Consider the following 20643-nt stretch of genomic DNA (forward strand, 5'->3'; position numbering starts at 1 on the left):
CTCTTGCCCTTCTTGCATGGACGTGTGATGATGTGACAACATTACCGCAAGGTGCTCTGAAGAGGGGCTTCTCTTTCACTGCCCTTCACCGCGGTGCAGTTATACAATGCACTGGCCCTGGCCAAGTGTGATTATACAGATGGCTGCAGGATCCTGAGGTCTTCTTGGTGGCTCCTTGGAGGTCACCACGCCACTGGGGCGCCAAGTGATCTTCATGATCAAGGTTTCCTGCCCTGGGTCTCCAAGCCCTCACCCTCCCCTAGCAACTCTCCCCATGCATTGCCTGGTTGTTGTCCCTGAGCTACTGCACAGAGAAATCTTGCAGAAGAGGAGCCCACCCAGGTGCCTGGAGAAGCTGCAAAATAGGAGTGGATGAGCTTGTTTTCTTGTTGTCTGCTTTTTCTTAGTCCTTTGAAATGATCGCAAACATAGCAATTATTGCAAAGATAAAATAGCAAGGATTATTAAATCCTCACAGGCAAAGCTCTCCATCAATTAACTAAATCAATCCTTGCTTTAAAATATAATCCACAACAAGGAGACACAGCAAGAGACAATTAAAAGAAAAAAAAGAGAACAACCAATATTTTTGTGGAAGAAAAAGGTGGGAAGGAGAGATTTTTATCAGAGAGCAGAATAATTTTGGATGGTTACATGTAATGTACAGACACCAGAAATATCTCAGCAAGGAGCGTGCAAAGATATATAGCTGAGGTTTTAAAATGTAGCTGAGAGACTTAAGGGGTGTCATGAGTTTGGAGGTACACACAAAAAGAATGCCTGGATCAAGATTTTTAAAAGTAGTGCATAAAATTGGGTTCCTCAGTCCACATTTAGGGATGTATAACTGGAAAAACTCTCTGGGACCATGAATTCCGTTCCCCCACAGCATGGACAATGCTGGTGTTTAATCCTCTTCATCACTCACCGATCTCAGCATAAAACTAGTTCCTCTACAGGAAAGGTTCAGTCCAGGGGATGCTGAGCTCAGTGCGCTGGTAGAGGGGCTCCTCCACAGCCTCCTCGCTCTGCAGTTGGAAGCTGGTTACTGACAGTTAGCTTAAGTTTCTCCTAGTTCAGCCCCATTTCTTCCAGTATCCCCTTCTAACTGACCTGGTTGCCAACCACTCCCCTGCCCTCTGTTTGGGAAGTAAGCAGCCTGCTTCTCAGCAGCCCCAAGTCTCTTGCAGCAACCGCAGACGGGGCTAATCATTTGATTGACTGATTGATTGATTACTATTTGAATTAAAGCTTTTGCCAAGTGACTCTGGTCAGGGATCAAACATCAACATCAGGCGGACATGCCAACGTGAATTGACAACAGGATACATGTGCTTCTGGGGCACCTCAAAATGAAGGACACGGGAGAGGCGAGCACTGATGAGCACCATGCAAACTGGCTGTGGAGAGATGTGCACCAAAACCTGTAGGCTCCTATGATGCTTGTGTTTGCCCCTGTAAAATGTGTGTGAACTGGTATGGATGTGCCCTACAGCCGTGGCACTGGGATGATGTCTTAAAAAAACAGCCTGCGTTTGACTAGGCAGATTTGGGTTTATGGATCAGATGAGCCTCTCATTTCTCTTTGTCCACCCTTTCTCCGTTCTCTGTCAGGCACTTTGCCCCACAAGGCAAGTGTGCGCTCTCCCCGTGCCCACATACAGCACCGAGCACAAAATCCTGTCGCGCTGGAAGAGCCAAGGGAGCCCTGGGCTTGCTCGGCAGATAGAGCTGTGTTTCAAACCTCTTCTCTTACGTGCTTTGTCTTCCTTTTGAAACTCAGAGCGCTTCTGCTGCAGCAGAGAGAAACCATAAGGGGCAATCAAAAAGGTTAATAAAAAGTTACAAACGTTCTTAAATGACAGCTCAGGCTTGAAATGTGAGTCTTCTGTTTGTTTTTCTTTGTAGCTCGACTTGAATATCCCTGCTAATTTTTTGAATATTGCTGCAGTGCACAGAAGAATTGCTGATGACACATTTTCCTAACACAAGCATTACACAAAAGGAGATTATATTTTAGCCTCTTTTAGAGACTATAAAATCAGATTCATCCTAATGAAACAGCAAATAAAAAGGGGTTTCCCTTTTCTTTCTCAATCTCTTGGCATTTTTCCTCCTGTGGTTTCATTCTTCTCCTCCCCCCTCCTCTTTCTTACATTATCTGTGTTTCCTGCTCATTTCAACTTGATGACATGTTGCTGGGACAACTAAGTCTGGTAACCTTCTTAACTTTGCCATTGTTACTGCCAGGAGTGTATTTAGAAAGAGTGTTTTAATTTCTTCTCAAATGCACAGCGCCTGGCCCATAGAAAGATATTAGAAATGGAAGGGAGGGGGGAAGAAGGCTTTTCTTCTATAAATGTATGCTATTCAAATCATCTCTTTTTTTATTTCCTTTAAACCCATCATTTGTATGCTGTAGGTCGCTACTTTAAAACCCGGCTCGCAGTTGCTGAAAGGATCACCCGTATAATGATGTCATCCATATTCAGCTGAAATCTCGGCTCTGCTGGAGCCCAGCACTTCCCTCCCCTGCCTCTGGAAGCCCAGCCCCAGGCTCCCAACTGGTCTGTGCTCACCCAGAATTTTCCTGCGGGAACCAGCTGGGGATGATGGAGGAAGGGGGTGCTAGCGAGAGGTGCATCAGGTGTGTAAAAAGGCACCACAGGTCATGGTTTCTATAGGAGCAGGCAGTAAAACCAGCAATTATGGAGATACTTCTTTTCCAATTTTGATGGAAGGTCCTTCCTCGGGGTCATTCCCACAGGGGACAAATGCTTGCCCTCACTGAGCCCAGCGGATTGGGTCTGACCTGGCTGTCCCAGCCTTGACAGCCCAGGGAGAGCCCGGGTTCACAGCACAGTGCAACATCCCACACCTGCAGCTGAATGCCAGCTAGATGCCTCCGTGTCCACTCCAGTTTCACTGTATTAAGAACCTAATTGTACAAGTGTTGTGCACGCAATCTCCCAGTCTCTTCAATGTCAGCTTGATGTCTCCCTGACACACTTATTATACCTGGATCAATGCTCTTTTAACAACTAATTGATCTTTTATTAACATATAATAACTTACTTATTAAATCTAAATTAAAGACTTAATTGAGACACTTAATCTAGAGTGGCTCAGTATATCACCCTCATAAGCATAATGTATAATTTAATTAATTGACAGAGCTGATAATAGGATGTCATCTGTCACCATTTCTCCTGACCTGGGAGCTGGTTGCACCCGGAGGATTTTGCCACGGATGCAGATACAAGGCTCTCCCAGGAGCAGTACTACAGGGTTCGGGTTGTTCTGCTCAATACACCGGGCACAGACATTTGCAAGCTGATCCCCACTTCTGCCAAAATGCACACGAAGATTGTCTGTTGCCTGGGATCACAGATCGGTATTAAAATTCTCTCTGCTTAGAAAGAGGAGGCTGAAGGTGCACCAGGTGCTGATGGAGAAGGACCAGCTCAGCCCAGCGCTGCCCCAGGGCTGCTGGAAAAGGACGGCAAGGACGTCATCGTGCTGCCTCTCCCTTCCCTCCAAGCAGAGATTTTGGCTCTTCTCCAAGCACAGATTTTGGCTCTTCTCCTGCCTGGCAGCTGCCCCAAAAAGGGGGTGCATGCAGCATCGCCCAAGTGGGGAGGTGGCAGGTAGTCCCATGTTCCTGAGGACCCAAGGGGCCAGACAGGCAGGGCTTGGTTTCCCACTGGTCACTATTCCTTCTACTCCAGCTAAAATTTGGGCCTATGCACCATTTTTTGCAGCCAGGCATGCACATTTCTCAACACTCCCCCGCCCCTCCCCATCTCCCAGCAATAAAGAATTTCATTTTAAAAACTGAAAGATTTCATTTAAAAATACAAAATGGCAAAGGGAGGGTTTTTAAATAAAAAAATAAAGGTAAAGAGATGATGGTTGGAACAAAATGTTCTAGAAGAAAGCTGTTCCCTTGGGGTTTCTTTTCTTTAAGCTTTGCATATTACAATTTGAAATTTTTGTAAAGAGATCCCCATTTTATATTCACACTGGTAGCCTGAATTTAAATATCTCTCTCACCTGAGATTAATACAGGCTTCACCCTGAATTACTTCCCAGCTCTGAAGTACAGCTCTGGAGAGCTCAACTCTCCACAAATTCACTTCTCTTTTAGAGGCATAAAAGCTTATGAAATATATGAAATATTAAAATAGCCTGTGTGCTGGGGCAGAGAGGGGGGAAGGGAAAGGCTTGGTCAGTGACGGGGAGGGGGGCTCCTTTGATATGAAAAAACACATTTCCTTAGATGAAACCACAGATCTCTTAGCATAGGACAAGAGACCCATTAAATACTAAAGGCAAAGATTTCAACCTAAAAGACGATGCTGTTTTGGGGTTCTTTTTATTGTTAAGCACTGCAAAGGGGAGCAGAATCCAATCCACATTGTGTGCGACAGAAATCATTATTTCCATCAGCAATAGAAAATATCAAGTTTCTCCGAAGCAAAACAAAGTACTCCCTGCAAATGAGGTTATAAACGAAGTTTTAAATGCTGGATCTTTATTATTCTAACTCAATATTAACCAAATCCACCTGATGGGGGAAAAGTACTTTGTTTTACATGTTGAGGACCCATTAGCTAATTGCCGTAGAAATCCAGCATTTCATATAATGATTTAACCCTTGCAGAGCTGTCGGGCTGATGGAAGAGGGCAGCCGGTGTGGTGGCAGGGTGGGCAGGGGCAGGGAGGCACCCTAGCATGCTAGCAGGGACCACCTCTCCTGGGGTTACTGCACCCCCCTACTACTCTTGCCACAGTGACTGGAGGATTTTTGTGCTGGGAAAACCAGCCCCTGCTCACCCTGTGTTTGCTTTTCATTCTCTGTGCCTACAAAGAAATCAACTACATCAAATTCATTTGCTTCAGCAAGTGAAGACCTGCTGGTCACTGGTGGCCCCTTGCACTATCTCCATCTCCCTTTTCCCCTCCTTGGTGTTTTTTCTGCATCTTTTCCACCCTGCCTGCCATCACCAGCTTGCACCGCACAAAGCAGAAGCTCCTGTCCTCAGCTGGTCGGGAGGAGAGGAAGCTCTTAGCCAAGATAGGTGGGGTATCACAAGGTGGGACCTCCTGGAGACCCAGCATTGCTCAAATAAGTAATCAGGAGCTGGCAGTGCAGCAAAACCCTGTTTGCTCATGAGCTATGAGCAGAAGATGCTGAGATGGAAATTGCTGGCGTCTAACAGGATGGCAGAGAGAGTCCAGAAGTGGCCAAAGAGAGACTTTGTGCCATAGCTCTACTTGCAAATGCTAGCTAGAGCACTGTGCCTTGGATCATCTGTGGGAGGAGGCTGTGGTGGGCACCATCTGCGTGTGCCACACCTTGTAATGCTCCACAACCCATCAGATGGTTTGGGGCTGTGCTTGTGACCACCACAGTGGCAGACTCATGAATGACTGGCAGAGAAAACCTTCCTTCAGATGAATGGTTCAAGGGATCTTCAGCATATAAAAGCCCATCAATTTCCTCACCCTTGGCCTCTGTAGTTTCCAGGGTTTGCAGGACACCCAGCACACTTTGTAGCCCCAAAAGACACCCCAGTTCACTTCTGGGACCAAACCCAGAAGGAATGTGGTGGTGCACACAGCAGGCAGGCAGGTCACTGCTGCACATCTGCAATGAGCATTTGCCCAGGTAACGGGTGGCCCATCTCCAGCCCTGCTCCTGGACGTCCCCGAGGGAAGCATCACAGCTGCTGGAGTCAACCAGACAGGCACATCTTGGAGTATGTTGTGATATCAACACAAGGCTTGGTCATGGTGCTTTCTCTTCACAGCAGCATTTTCCATGCAGACCAGCATTTTCCATGCGTGTACGTGTGTGTATGCTGTTTTCTTGGAAAGGTACTCACTGCTGTGACAGAGGGACTTCTGTGCAGCTGCTCCACTCTGCCAGCTGCAATAAATGTCTTTGCTAGCACTGCTCGTCTGAATCAAATATAGTTTATATCATTTTAAGAAGTCTTTTTTTTTTTTTCCCAGGAAAATGAATGTTAGAGCCAGATAAGAAACTATAGTCTGCTTTCAAGAAGGTTACAAGAAAACTGCATCTTGCATTACTAATCCTTTATCTTTCATGTTAACAAAAAGATTACTGACATATTTCTGAATGAAAGAAAATAAAATAGCAAATGCATCTGAAGAACTGTGTAACTTTCATGCAACACACAAATCGGTTGTTAAATGTGGGGAAGAAAAGGAGGAGAATGAAGGGAAAATTCATAATACATTTTCCTTTGTAAAGTGAGCAAACCAACTTTCTACAATAAGACAAACTAGTGGAAGACTAGAAGACGCCTCTTTCATAAACAGAGAATGACGTTATTTTTGCTGGAGGCTGGATTCAGTAGGCAGAGTAGGAAATCTCCCTTGCTCAGGTCTTCCAGGGAGGGGATCAGATGATTCCAGCCCCAGGGCAGCTCTCCTGCTCTCCTGGGGTCTGGCAAGCTGCACCCCAGCCTCTTCCATCGGCCTTGTCTTCAAAAGAGGTGTCAGTCGGCCAAAAGTCAGATGCAGGTGAACATGCCTCAAGATGTGGGCCATCTCTGGGACAGACAGTTTTCTCAGGCAACCCAGACTGTGCCTCCCTCCATGGTGTGTCACTCTGTCCTCCCATGCCAAATCCATCCAGGAGGAGATTTTCTGGTTCTTCTCTCCTCAAGCCTCCCTGGAAATCCTAGCCCTGATCCTCAGCCCTGCTTTTCCGGGAGAAAACATTCCCCTGCCTTGGCACACAGTGGTTCATTAGGAAACCCATAATTGAATTCCCTGACCATTCAGTTCTAAAACCCCTTTGATCGAGAATTAGTTAATTACATTGGGCCCAGTATATTCCTTGTCACAAATTTTGCCCATGTCCCCCAGATATGCGATTGCAGGCTCCGCTTGCATTGTGTCCTTTGAAATGCATTTATGAGCCTTTGAAGCTCTCCCCCCTTAATGATGCATTGTTCGTTAATAAGTTGCCTGTAACATTTCCCCATTAGGAAATAGCTGTCTGCGACTCACTTTGGCTTGAATGAGTAATAATAATCCAAATGTAATTGATAATGTTGGAGAATAAATGGGAATAGGCACTACCTGGAGAATTGGCTCGAGCAGGGCAGAAGGGGAGAGTGCAGTCCCTGCCTGCCTCCCCACTGCTGACCTTCGCCGTGCTCACCCTGCCAGAAATCCGTTTGACTTTGAGACAGGGGCTGAATCAAAACTCCTAGCGGCAGATAAGAGCTGGGAGATCACAGGTAGAGAGTCTCGGGGTGGGCAGCCTCCAGCCGGGGGAGCGGGAGAAGCATACCGTGTTTCTGGGGAAGGAGAGAGGAGATAAGGAGCATCCGGAAGCATAGTGGGAGAGGAGGTAGATGGGGAGATAACGCCGAGATGGGGAGATTGCATCTTGCTTGTCTCAGCAAGGAAGGGTTTAATAAGGCAGATCGGGGGCTTCTGCAGAGCAAAGGTGATGGAGCCTTGTCTTTCTCTTTCAGGGCTGGAGTCTGGTTGTGCCCTCTCCAAGCAGCAGCATCTCAATGAAAGGCTCACCACCAACTCCCCCAAAAAAGTCCTTTTCTCCAAGGCTTTGCCCCCAGCCCCATGCAGCAGCAGCAGCACCTGGGTGTGGGTTTCTGCCCAAATAACCTCCCCAGCTCCTTGCTGGAATGTCCAGTCCTCCTGGGCACCCTGCATCCAGGCAGAGTGATGGTCCCCAGCATTCAGAGTTCCTTGCCACAGGGCTTTGGACCTTGCTTTTCAAATAATTGTGTTCTTCCCTCAAAAAAGATCAAGTCTTGGCTTTGCAGCCAGGTAGGTATACTACCAGGAAAGGTGTCTGTACAGATATCTTGTCCTGGCTGGGAGGGCATCTGTGGGATCACACTCCTGCTATGGAAAACTTTCCTTGCGTTTCCTTGTGTCCCTCTGCAATTCCAAGGAGTTTGGGAGAAAAAAGGTTGAAAAACCATGTGTAGGAAACTTGCAATAGGAATGTGAATACCTGCCAAGCCAGGTAGGAGCACACAGGGAGCAGTAATGCAGTGGGGCAGAGGGTCTTTCCTGAGCTTGTCCGGCAGCGGGGAGGTGGAAGGGATGCTCTGCCTGCCTGCTTTTCCACTGCAGCCCCTGTGGTTTTCCTTTTCCAGGGCAGAAGGGAACCTGTGAGATAGTGCCAGCCTCCGCCCAGAACATCCCCCTGATCAGGACAGAGCTCAGCACCCAAAGTCTCCAGGCACAGGTGGTAGACCTTGACCTCCAAGAGACCAGAACATCCAGAAAGAGACGCAGAAACTGAGCTCGACTCAGTCACACAAATTGATTGAGTGGTATACAATTAGTGCTGGGAACTCTCTGAACCTTTTCTTCCAGCACTATCCACTGGAGGCGTTCAGCCATGCCCCGTCACAGCAGCGCTTTTGACTTAAAAACTGACGTAAAATCAAGAAAGTTTAAATGAAAGGGTTCAATATGTCCCCTTCCTTCCCCATCCAAACTCAAAGCTATTAGTTTTGACTTACTGAAAGCATTGTTTTGCCTTAACCCCCAAGAAAATATCCTTGAATTGCTCCGTTTTGCCTTGGCCTCCTTCTCAAGCCCCTGCCAAGCACAGCACTCTGCACATTGCCCCCTCTTGCACACCCCTCCAGTTTGCACATCGCTCTGCTCGTACATCGCTCTGCTTGCAGGTCGCTCAGCCTTGGAAACCGCTTCTCTGGCAACATCACTGGCGCGGTGTCTTCTTCTTGCATTTGCTTCTATTGCCCTCTGCTGGGGACTGTCAAAGGGAAGGCTGATCCCGTGAGCAGTGCCTTCTCTCGTCTCTCTCTGCAGTTTTCGGGCAGCCACTCAGCCTCAGGTCGGGGTGCCACTGCCTGCCCGCAGCAGCAATCCCCCCGTCACCATTCGTGTGTCCCAAGGAGGCAATTCTCACCCACGGCACGGCAGACCCATTCGTGGGCACATCCAGCCAGGCACACGGCCAGCACATCTGGTCAAGAGGACATGCACAAGGGTGAGCAGACACTCCCTGGAGGGGTCTCCAGGACACATGTGTGGGTACACAAACTCGTGTGAGTTACAAAGGAGCTCAGTTCTGCTATTGCACTTACTTCTGCACAGCCGGAAAGCTCTGCATGCCCAGAGCTGGGCCAGACAACCCACAAGCTCAGAGCAGGACAGACAGAGCTAGTCTTGAGCATCACCTCCAGAAATGCCTTGCTCTGTGCAACTTTTGTATTTCAGCCAGTGTCAATGGGGCATGCACACATAAAATAGAGCAAAAAAGGGCGCATGGAAGGGCTGCACTGGAAAAAAAAAACAAAAGTGTGTACTCTAATCACTGGTGAGGACCTTCAGAGACTGCCCCGGTATGGTGTAAGGCAGTGGCTGGACCTACAGGGCCTTTGGTTTCAGCAAAGAGATGGTGGGAAATGCAGGACCCACAGCAGCCGGGCTCCAAGGGAACCAAATGGCAAAGAAATTTTGCTCTCAAGGGACGCGACTGAGTCTCATTCATTAACGAACTTTGCTGGCAGAAGAAAGGTGTATTAAACCACTGGTGCCCCAAGACCGAAGAGCATCATCAACACCAAGAGAAGACCTACAAACCCCTGAGGACCGCTATGGGCAGAATGAAAGCTCAGGCCATGCCCATAGCATGCAGCAAGGAGGATTTCTTCTGTAACCTGGGAACATTGCTACCAGAAAGCCTGGGACAGGAAGGAAAAAGGAGTGTGGGCTGATTGTGTCACACCTGCCATGGCCAGAGTTCTAACCAAGCCCCTGCTGCAGTGCCAGCAAGCTTGCACCATTAGACCCTGGGAACAATCTGAGGGGGCAAAGCTGGGCACGAGTGTCCCAGTAGAGCCATGCAGCAATCTCTTCCAGCAGAAACCCAAAGATGTGACGCTCTGTCACAGAGATAATCATGCCGCATGCTGGGCAGCCACCAGCCAGCTCAGAAAAGGAGCAAATTGGCAGTATTCAGAGGAATATTCTTAATTTCCAAGTATATAATTTCCTCCCTCCGGCAAAAAGCCCCCCTGCTCAGCTTTTTAGCAGCTTTTGCATCTCATCAGGCTGAATCCAAGGTGGGAAAGGAGAGGCAAGAAACTGGAGACCATTTTCCTTTGAAAACTAGGGGGATTTCAGCAGCAGAGAGGTGCTGCAGAGGCAGAGTGAGGCTCTCCCATGTGGCAGGGGCAACAGTGTGGGTCTGCACCCAGAGCTGGAGGGAAGGGATGGGCCAGCAAGGATGGTTTGGGGAACAGGAGAATGGGAAGCTACTATCCTACCAGTCCTTACAGAGGGTGTCCTGGGGTCCCCTGGGGATGGCCATCTTCGAGGGGATCAGTCTTTCCTCCTCCAAAGCAGTACCACCACCCATCATTCCCCAGTCCCACCTGGTCCTGATTCTCCTCAGCAGCTGCAGAAAAAGTTTGGAGTGGCACAAGGAGGAAAAGAGGGGAAAATAGTAGCACATCTTTGGGCACCAAGGGGATGGAAATGAAGGCAGCTTGTGTCCCTCGGTCACGGCCAGTGCTACATGGACTGAGGATGGGAGGCAGATGCCTGCTCGGCAGTGTCTGCTTCCAGAAGTCCTTGCACACCCACAGGATTACAGATGATGGAAGAGAGGAACATCTTATACCAATTAATTCCCAAAGTGTAATTAACATCTGGGCCAGCTCCGTGTGAGCCCCAGCTGCTAATGAAGCATGGCACCGCTTTAATTCCTGCTACGCCGCACCATCTTCTTATTAAATTCGGGAGTAGGTTCTATCACATTTCCCTTAAAGGGAAAATGGAAGGAGAGAGAAATGGAGCAGGATTTGTCTCAATGAAATATGATAGATTAGAGTTTGCTGGATAAAGAAAGTAGGAGTGGGGGGAGGGTACAAAATGTGCAATTTCATAGGTGTGTGCGTGCGCGCGGGCATCAGTATATTCTCTCTCACTATGACCTCCTTACACCCCATCCATCAGCCTCGGGTTGGCTTATTCTAACTAGCAGAGTCTTTTCTCGTGTCTAACAGGCCCATCAGACACAATCTGCATGCCAATTACTGCAGCAGACCCCCTGATACTGAAAAATGGAAATTAGCTGTCAGGCAAAAAACGGCATCAGCAGGCTGGGTTTGGATTGCCTGCGCTCCCTGCGTGCTCTCACCGCTGCTCACATCCCTATGCACTCTGCTCTACGCGCAGCCGTGACAAGGGAGTCCCCGATGGAGAAAGTAATCTATAATAATAATAAAATCAAAAATAATAAAAAACGCCACCCAACTAGCATATTTTATTGTTATTTGCATTGGTTGCCAACGTTGGGGGCACAAAGCAAAATTCATCAGAGAGCAAGAGCCAGCCAGAGGAGGGAGGGGCAGAAGAGTTGGGATAATTGTGTTTTCGTGGTGAGTAGATCAAGCAATGTAAGGGAAGGACACAGGGAGGAAATGTTACCATAAGGGCAAATCAGAACCACGTCTGGTTCTTCCAGTGCTCCGGGATAGACATAGGCCAGCAGCCATGGGGCTGAAGAACCCCGTATCTCCCTGCTGCAGGGAGGGACAAATCCCATCGCAGGGGACACAGCATGGGGAAGGAAGGTGCCTAGGCAGACAGCCCCCCAAAATCAGAGTGGGAGGTGGCTGGAAATGCACTGGCCAGAGTATACCTGTGGGAGATTTTCTTTCCAAAACAGGGACAGCAACAGGCTTCCCACAAAAAAACAGCAGCCAGGCCATGCTTGAGCTGGTGCCTTACAGAGGCAGGAGTCGGCAGCCCTCAGAGAGCTTTGCCAGGAGCCTGGGGGGAAAGGGGGGCTGAAGCTGGGTGCTGGCAGGGCTGGCTGGTCCTGGAGTAATGCTTTGGGGAAAAATGCACCGAGAACCAACTGTAATGCTGAATTGCCTGCATCCTGCTGACCTGTGATGGAGAGGTGGCGGAGGAGAAAGGTGAGGTGAGACAGACGTGGTTCAAGAAGAGGGATCACCCTTTGCAGCAAGGGGCTGAAATAGGGCAGGGGGTTACGATAAGTGTGGTGAACTGCAGGGTTAGGGCAGGGGGAGGAGGAGAGTAACTCTCTTCAGCCCACCTCTGTGCTGGGGGAAGCCCGTGGGGCTGCAGGTGCCCCTCTCAGCAGCCCCTTCCCACTCCCCACTGGCAGCTGCATTCTCAGGGGGTCACAGCGCTGTGGCTTGACAAGCATTGCTTAACCAGCCTTCCTGCTCCATAATAACCTCATACATCAACCAGGAAGAGACCGGGGAGCACGGCTAGAAGGGCTCTGCTTCGACATCCAGCGTCATTATCTCAAGGCCCCTTGGCTCGATATGCAAACAGGCTGCGGGGCCCCGGGGCACCCGGGAGGAGAGTGCCCTGTGCAGCGGACATCAGTCACCCCCGCACGGGAGGCTATGGGTGGGCATGTGGCAGCAGTGCAGGGCCAGCCTGACATCTAGCTGCCCTGGGTAAAATGGGGTGCTCCAGCTGGTGGTAAGCTGTGCAGACTGGGAGCCCAACAGCCCCCTCTCCTCCCAGCACGCTTGAGGTGCCTGGGGACTTCTTCCCGCTCTTCAAAATCGTTCAGTAACCTCCCATGCCAGGGCAGATTACAGAGGCACTCAAAAACTCTGCACACACCCAGCCTTCTTCCCCTTCCAGCTGCCTGGCCTGATACGGTGCTTAGCTCCATTTTAAGCAGCCAGATCCTTGTCTCACACTACAAGCGGCATCCTGTACCTGACAGGCTGGGCTGCTGGCATCCCCAGCATCCCCCTCCATGAAGACTGCAGCCCGTCTCCCTGCTGCTCACTCCGTGATCCCTGTCTCTCATCTCCACTTTCCCCTCAGTCCCATTGCCCCATCCATCATGAGGGACATGTTTCTCATGCAACAGGACATCAGCTGCCTGCTCGGGCTCCCCAAGGGGGTCTCACTGCACATGGCAGGGATGGAAACCTCATCCCTTCTCCCCAGCCACCAGCAGCCCCCTCTTTCGAGCCTCCATAGAGCAGCAACACAGCATGCAGGGACTCCCCAGGGCCATGATAGACTGAGCCACCCACAGCCAGCACCAGCTACTGGAGTCTCCGGGGTGGGTGGTCCCACTGCTTCACTGAACTGGTCAAATGCTGGAGTGCAAACTCCAGCTTCAGGATAGCCTTTCCCTAGAGAGAAGCAGTGGGATGGAGTGGAAGGGATGGGGCCAGCCTGGGGAAGGAGACAACAGTGGAGACAGAGGCAGTTGGGGCTAGTGGGAGGGTGTTTTGCTTAAGAAGGCTCAGCTCCACACCAGCTCCCCCGAGGCAGGATAACTCACACGCGGACCCTGGGAATAAGCAGGACAGTCTGAGCTGAACGACTTAGTTGCTTTATTGACGGCCTCCAGCAGCCCAGTCAATGGGCTGCCTCACTCGGCGATGCTGCGGAAGGACTGGACAGCGGGGCTCGCTGCTCCCCACTCCACGGGCTTGCGGTACTCCCCCTTGGGCAGCAGGTACTGCCTGCCCCGGTAGTTGGGATGCTCGTAGAAAACCCAGACACCCTCCAGCACTCTGCAGGCATGGACCTCGCGCATGTGCCACTCCTCCATGACGGAAGGGCAGTCTTCGGTGGCTTCAAACATCTGCCCGCCAAAATCTCCCTTCTCAAATACCTGGATGTGGCCCCGGCCTCCACTTGGCTAGAAAAAGGGGAGAGAAAATGGCAGAGCACTGGAGGGAGGCACCGACATGTCCCCAGCTCTGACAGTCACCAGAGCTGAGCTGAAGCACGGTCAGACTCACATCAGGTACAAAACACCTTCCCAGCACACCAGGATGGGGCTGACCAGCTCACATCCACCCCCCGCAAAGCACACAGAGAGGCAGCCAGGGTAACTCTTGACCTCCTGTGCAAAGGGGACACAGAAGTACCAAGCCAGAGCAGAGGACTTCCAGCTCAAACCCTCACTGCAGCCCCAGCTTCACAGGGAGAAAGGGTGCAAGGAGGGATGAGGTTATGTCAGCAATTGCTGGGCTCTCTATCCCAGGCAGCCTGCCCATCCCACTGCTTTCTTGAACCCTTCAGTCACTCCACGTGAGCATCAGAATGAGAAACAGAGCCCCTCCACTCCCTACTCCTCAGGGCAACAAGGAGTTTAATGAGCTGGTGACCCCAGCTGGGTTGTATTACAGACAAACGCAGCGTGATTTGAAGCGCTGCGTTGCCTGAAGGCACTGCGGCAGTTTTAATCTGCAGCTGCCTGGACACCCATCTTCTCCCACCTCCCCCATCCGCCCAAGCCCACCCTCGTTGCCAGCCCCAGCCAGACTCTGCAGGGTCTCTCAGATCCATGCGCTGCCGCTTCTCCAAGGTGTTCTGAACCAACACCTGTGAGCAGCAGGTCCCCATGCAACCTCCCCAGGCGCAGGAGGGGAAGCCAGGTACCAGGTGGACATGCAGGATAAGGCCCTTGCACTTCATCCTGATGGAGGAAGCTGTATTACTGTTACATCTCCCACGTGTTTTGGGCTCTGAACTGGCTGGAAACTCTCCCTGCCCTGTGCAAAGGGATTTAGACCTAGAACAGGTTCAAAGTGGCATTAAACCTTCAGACATAAAAGCGAGATCTCTTCTTAGCTGTGAGACCTGCTCCTTGCAATGGGAAGGCACAGCTGTGCTACTCAAGTCAGCAATACACAGATCACCAATGTCTGCCCCACTGCAGGCAAAAACAGAGCGGCAGCAGCAGCACTTGGTGTCTCAGTCCCAGCCACACTCCCACCCCTGCCAGTTTTAAAGGGTACTTCTCCCCATAGGTTTCCCAAAGAGATTGTTCGCTCTGTTCCTTTATCAGGGATGTTCCTCTCCCCAGGGTGTAAATGCTGCTCGCTGTCAACCTACATTGATCCCGTTTCCTGAGGGTGGAAGAACAGGTGCTGTTGGAGGCTGCAGATGTATCTCCCCATCATCAGTTAAGAGGGGGTGAGCACACCTCTTGTGCTGCAGTGGGGAGACATGCATTGCCCTGCGCTCTCCTAATACCAGGAGACACCGGGCACCCCTCCCACTCCTCATCACTCTCAGTCTACTCCTGGGGCTGTTCTCCCCATGCCCAGAGGGGCATTGGCGTCCTAGAGAAGCAAACAAACTGTCCCTCATTCTGAGTACTGCAAAATCTATATTCCCACTGTTGGAAGCCTTGCACCCACCATCAGATTTTGATCAGCTGGCAGCACACCAGTGGGGAAGGTGAGAGGCAAACCTCCGAGAGACCTGCCCAGACACTGAAGTCCCTAGAGGAACGTGCACATAAAACTACACTGCTGTTCCTACAGAAACTCATCTACAAAGCACTCAAAGGTATGTGCTTTTTCCCATTGCAGTCAAGAGTGGAAGAGAGTTGCCTTCTCCATTCACCAAACCCCTTGCCATTCCCAGAGCAAGACTGTAGGAGCAAACCTCCTACAGCCATCTGCTCCCAAGAGAGCTCCTGCAGGGTCCAGGAAGATGAGGGCCATCCACAAGCATGCTGAAACCCTTTTATCATAGGTGCATAAATTAAAATGTCCCTTTGGAAGAAGACACACTTACTATCTGGACGGCTTTGCAGGAGCCAAGGCGGTCGTTGAGGCCCATCCAGTGGTGGTAGTCAGGATACTCCCCATGTGTCAGAACATACATGTTCCCAGAAAAGTTGGGCCTCTCATAGGCCACCCAGGTGCCCCCATCCACACGGATGGAGTTGCAGCGGCTCAGGTAGTTGTGGAAATCAGGGCAGTCGCTGTCGCACTCATAGCAACGGCCTAGGAAATTCTTGTCTTCATAGAAGGTGATCTGAAACACAAGCAGAGGAAGGAAAGCAGGGAGGTTCCCCATCATGTAGCACATGCATGTGCCTGCGTCCATATTCTAGCCTAATCACAGCATGAAATATCTGAAAGTAAAGATCTCAAGATATCAAAAAGTCATCAAGCGCAACCATTGAGCAGGATCAACTGCATCCCAGCTAACCCTGGTAGCCAATTCACTAGTCTGGCCCCAACGTCTCCAGCTAATACCAATGTCTTGCCCTTCCCAGCACCTAGTTCTGTCCCAATTCAGCCTAAATCTTCCTTGGTGAAATCCCTGTCCTCTTTGCCACAAGACACTCCTAATACATTTCCCTCCCACCTTCTCTAGATCAGTAGTTGCTAAATTATGGTGAAGGGAGCCCTAAGAAGTCAATGGACTGTGCTAAGCAACATTTCTTTTATATTAGCTTACCAAGTATTTGCAGTTAGACTTTTACCGATAAGTGTTGGTGAGGTCTCTTTCCTCCCAGGTCATGTCTTCTAGCCCTGCAATCATTCTCTTTGCTCCTACGCTAATGGTCCACAGCTTGCTTTCTCAAAAGCCAGTGCCAAAAGTCGGACATCACATAAGCTTTACCAGTGCCAAGAAAAACTAAAGCAATACTCCACATATGTGATTAACAGCAGAGATCTTCAGACATCCGAGGACTGCATTTGCAGTTGGCTGCGTCTGTTTTGGTTGCAGCAAATTTGTGATCCAGCTGACAAATTTCCAAGCCATCACCACACGCTTTCCCCAAGAGTTGTTCTACAGCCAGGCACCTGACTGCAAAGCACTTTGCTTAGGGACACTTCCTCCCTTCTCGATCACAACTCATTTCAAAATGATCTCGAGAACTGGTGACCAAATACCATTCCTCTTCCCCTTCGCCCAAGGTATCCCCAACCCAGCCAGCCCTGGAGAGGCAGTGCACGCTTTCTTCAAAACGCCCTCCATGGAAATACTGCCAAGCCCTAGACCCAGACCAGTCCTTTGTACAGCTCATTTTTAGATCCTCCTAGACTACACTTATCCCTCAAGAGCTCCTCTTCACAGTAAGAGTTCCTGAACCATTGCGTCCATTTTGAAATCCTTGCTTGTTTACGGTACTGTGAAGTCAGACTATGCCACAAATCACATTAGTTTGATGTGAACTGGCCTCAGCAGATCCGTTTAGGCTGCACCCAGCCACCAGCCTGCCTTCCATCTTAATAGGAGTTTGATTACTTACTCCAGAGTCTTTTAGAGCCTTGCACTGAATCAACTGACGTGCCAGCTGGTTGACCCAATGCAGTACATAATCAAGACAGCATTTCACCTTCTCCAGCTTTCCAGTAAGGCATCAGCCCCATACATGTTGCTGGGTTATTTGGTAGCATCTGACATTGGCTCAGATAATACTCCTAGATGGTCTGGAGAGAATTTTTCTGGCCACAGCAATGCAAACATCTAACATGCACAGTACTCTGTAATCTATTTTGTCCCACACTTTTTCCATAGCTTGAGTGTTAAGATACACAATCACCTTTTGCTCCTAGCTGGCTGTACTTCACCTATGGTGCTTTGGCTACTGGTATTGTTCTAACATAATTGCTGTTAAAAATACCATTCATTGTCACTGTTTCAACCCAGGAGATAGACTCAAATCTATTCACTTTGTGTTAAAAAATAAGTTAGCCACAGTTTTCCTAAAGCTGGTTGTTCAGTGTGTTCCACTAGCCTGACCAGGTAGCCAGGGAGTGGGACTAATTGTGCCTGAGAATTTATGTCTTTGGTCTTGTGGCCTGTTAGTAGACCTTTATTAGTATAACGTTATTTCCCTCACATTTTCCTCCTACTTTCAAGAGGCTGATCTCACATTATGAAGCAGTTGGCACAAACAAAACAATCTGTCCCCACGTCTCTCCCTCTTGAGCAAGTTCTTCCCATTCTCAGTGCAATGGAAAGTTGGGAAATCATTACCATCTTCCCAGTAAGTGAATAAAGGTTGTAAAAGGTGTGCACTAAAATGTCTAATTTCTTTTTCCCTACACTGCTACTGTTGGGTAGTTAACCATGCTGGTCAGCCCTTGCCAGCCACAACTCTGCTGTGGTTTTACAGATCCCGTCTCTGGATCTTGGTCCCTAGAGGCATCACCTGAAAAATCTGCCACCATGAGCCCAGAGGCAACACTGTGAAAGCCCTGCTCACTGAGGTTTGGCAGTCACTCAGCACCAATAATCCTTTCCTTCAGGCTAGTGGTTAAAGAAGCCACAGCATCCCTGTAATACTCTCCTGCAGGGCAGTACGCACGGGTGCATCTCTTCCATCCACTGGGACAACTATGAGCTCTCCCTCTTTTCAACCTCACTCCCCAATCTCTGCAGTCCCTTCTGATCTGCAGTCTCACTCCCATCTACGCAGTGAGCAACCAGCACGGTCAGTGAAGAACCCTGCCAACGTCTGCAAGAGCACAGGTCTGGCCTCCATACAGGTAGCACCCTGCCCAGGCAGAGGAATGTCTCCTCCTGCCTCGCAGCAGGGTGAATGGCAGTGGGAAAGGAACGGGTCTCCATCACCTTCACTTCTGGTCCTGGCTCTGCGTGAGGTGCCTTGATTTTGCGGCTGGCATCCAGCAGAACCAGCTCCTCTGACAATGCCCCATCACAGCAACTGCGCATGAAGTTGGTTAAGTTGGCCTTTAATTTTTTAATAGGAAAGAAAAGCTCATACATTCTATGATTCGATGATTTAATGTTCCTTCCCCACTCAGCCTAACACAACTGAACTTCAATTTCGCAAACCTAGTGTTCCTAAGAGGGTATTTTCCCTGTACTTACAAAGCCACAAAGCCAAACAAAATCAAGAGTACATTAAGGGTATGGCCATTCCCACAGAAAAGTGGCCGACCTAAGGTGTCATTAGCTGTTTTACTCTTAGACCACTTATAGGAAGACTTAACAAAAGGGTTCCTGCCTTCCCATTCTTCACCATAGCCCTTTACACACACACTCGCAATTCATTTCAGACCCTCACACTCAGTGGTCCTCAGTCTTCCTCCAATCATTCAGGTACAAACAGACCGAACTGATGTTTTTCACCTACAGGATAATGACAGGTGAATTACAGATTTCAGTCCTAGATTCATCAGTTCATTTCGGTTGCATTCTACTAGGACATAACTCACCTTCCTTCAGTACAGCCATCAAATTGCTCTGCTCACAGCACTAACCCATTAACCGCTCACTCCCCAAACTTTGCTTTTTTGGGGCTTACCTGACAGATAACAGATTTGCCATAGCAGATCTTCCTTATGGGACTGTAAAACTTAACTGCTATGAGGTGGCCAAGGGATTATCAAATTTCTTCCAACAGCAGCTCTGATAGAAGGAAACTCATAAACAATAACTAGTAGTGCCCGCTGCCTTCTAAGTAAGCAGCATGGGGGCAACGACCTCTTTCTACAGCAGACCACCTGCTTAGGTTATGAGAAAGTGTTTAATTCCTTTACTCTTTTCTCCTCCCTGGAATGGGTTAGATAAGAGCATGGCACAGCGAAAAGATGAGATTCGCACTCTTTCACTGACTTAACTCCTCTTGGACACTTTGCTGCACCACAGCAGCAATGACTTCCCTGTAGCACGCTCACAGGGAACATGGTTTTCAGCAGGGGTAAAGGCAGGATGTGTTTAAGTCTCTTCAAGCAGACAGAAGACTCAAGGATGAATGATTTACATTTCCCCAGCACCTTCTTTAGGCACGGGTACATAAAGACTGTACACCACCACAATCTGACAGCCACCAGGTTAGAAGCAAGGAGCACACCATCCTTGGTTTCTAAAGACTGCTCATAAACAGCCAAATCACTTTGAGCCAAGCTGATGTTGAGCTTTCTGATCTACCTCCTTCTCCGGTTTAAATTCATCTCTGCCAATTCCATCAAATCACAAGGCTGGTTTGCATCCCTCAGTGAGTGCTATCACCTCCAATACTATGGACATCATTCGGGTGTCTTTCTGTCGCAGCACAACCTTTGCTCCGCCACAGAAGGGAGATGTGGCAGCTGTCACTGGTGTTGGGACTTGGGTCCTCCCAAGGAAGCCTTCCATGAGAACCTATTCTGCAAATGCAGCTTATCATGTTCACTGCTGGCACAGCAGCCTCTGCTGTCAGTTTACAAGGCATCAGGTCCTGGCAGATTTTAAAATAACCCCTCAGCAGTCACTGTGTTCCACTCCATCCTCTCACAGAGCCACACCTAGAGGAAACAGCCAAGATCTGGAAAAAGACTAGGGAGGGCTCAGCTCCAGCTTCGCTGCTTGAGGAGGAATTTCAAGCATCTCCTCTTGCTGACACACTGACAGACAGGGAAGCTGTCAGCAGAACAAAGAAACCAAAGTGTCTCCATGACTTACCCCTGATAAATTCTGTCCTTCTAGCCACAATCACATATAGGCTGCAAATAAACTTACCTTGGTTCCAGCTCTGGACATTTTCCGTTCCAGCCAAGCTCCCCAATGCTGGAGGAACGTCAGAAGCTGTTACAAACAGCCTGGACCCGAGGCACCCTTTTTATAATGGGCTTGTTTTAAACCAGACAGCCGCTTTGTCATGAGAATAGGATCCAAAAATTGAGTCAGTGATTCTGAAGCTATAGCCGATTTCCAGAAAAGCAAACAGGATTATGGAATAAAGGAAGGCTTCGCCATCCTCTCTTTGTTACCATTTGCTGAGTCAGAACACCAAAACTCTGCCAAATGCACTCAAAACATGCAGCCCCCTGCCAAGTCCTGGAGGACGGGGGGCAGTTTGGCTGCTCTCTCCCT

At 49.4% G+C, this 20643-nt stretch overlaps 1 protein-coding gene across 1 annotated transcript; it reads right to left on the reverse strand.

The window, feature by feature from the left end:
• Positions 1-13376: 13376 nt before the first annotated feature.
• Positions 13377-20338, reverse strand: CRYGS (crystallin, gamma S). The gene is made up of 3 exons (XM_009874083.1): positions 20290-20338; positions 15598-15840; positions 13377-13705 (listed from the first exon to the last, which is right to left on the reverse strand). Exons 1-3 carry the CDS (start codon positions 20308-20310, stop codon positions 13433-13435), a joined length of 537 nt encoding a protein of 178 aa, XP_009872385.1. The 5' UTR covers positions 20311-20338; the 3' UTR covers positions 13377-13432.
• Positions 20339-20643: the final 305 nt, after the last annotated feature.

Source organism: Apaloderma vittatum, unplaced genomic scaffold, assembly GCF_000703405.1.
Source record: "Apaloderma vittatum isolate BGI_N311 unplaced genomic scaffold, ASM70340v1 scaffold32947, whole genome shotgun sequence".
Taxonomy (NCBI): domain Eukaryota; kingdom Metazoa; phylum Chordata; class Aves; order Trogoniformes; family Trogonidae; genus Apaloderma; species Apaloderma vittatum.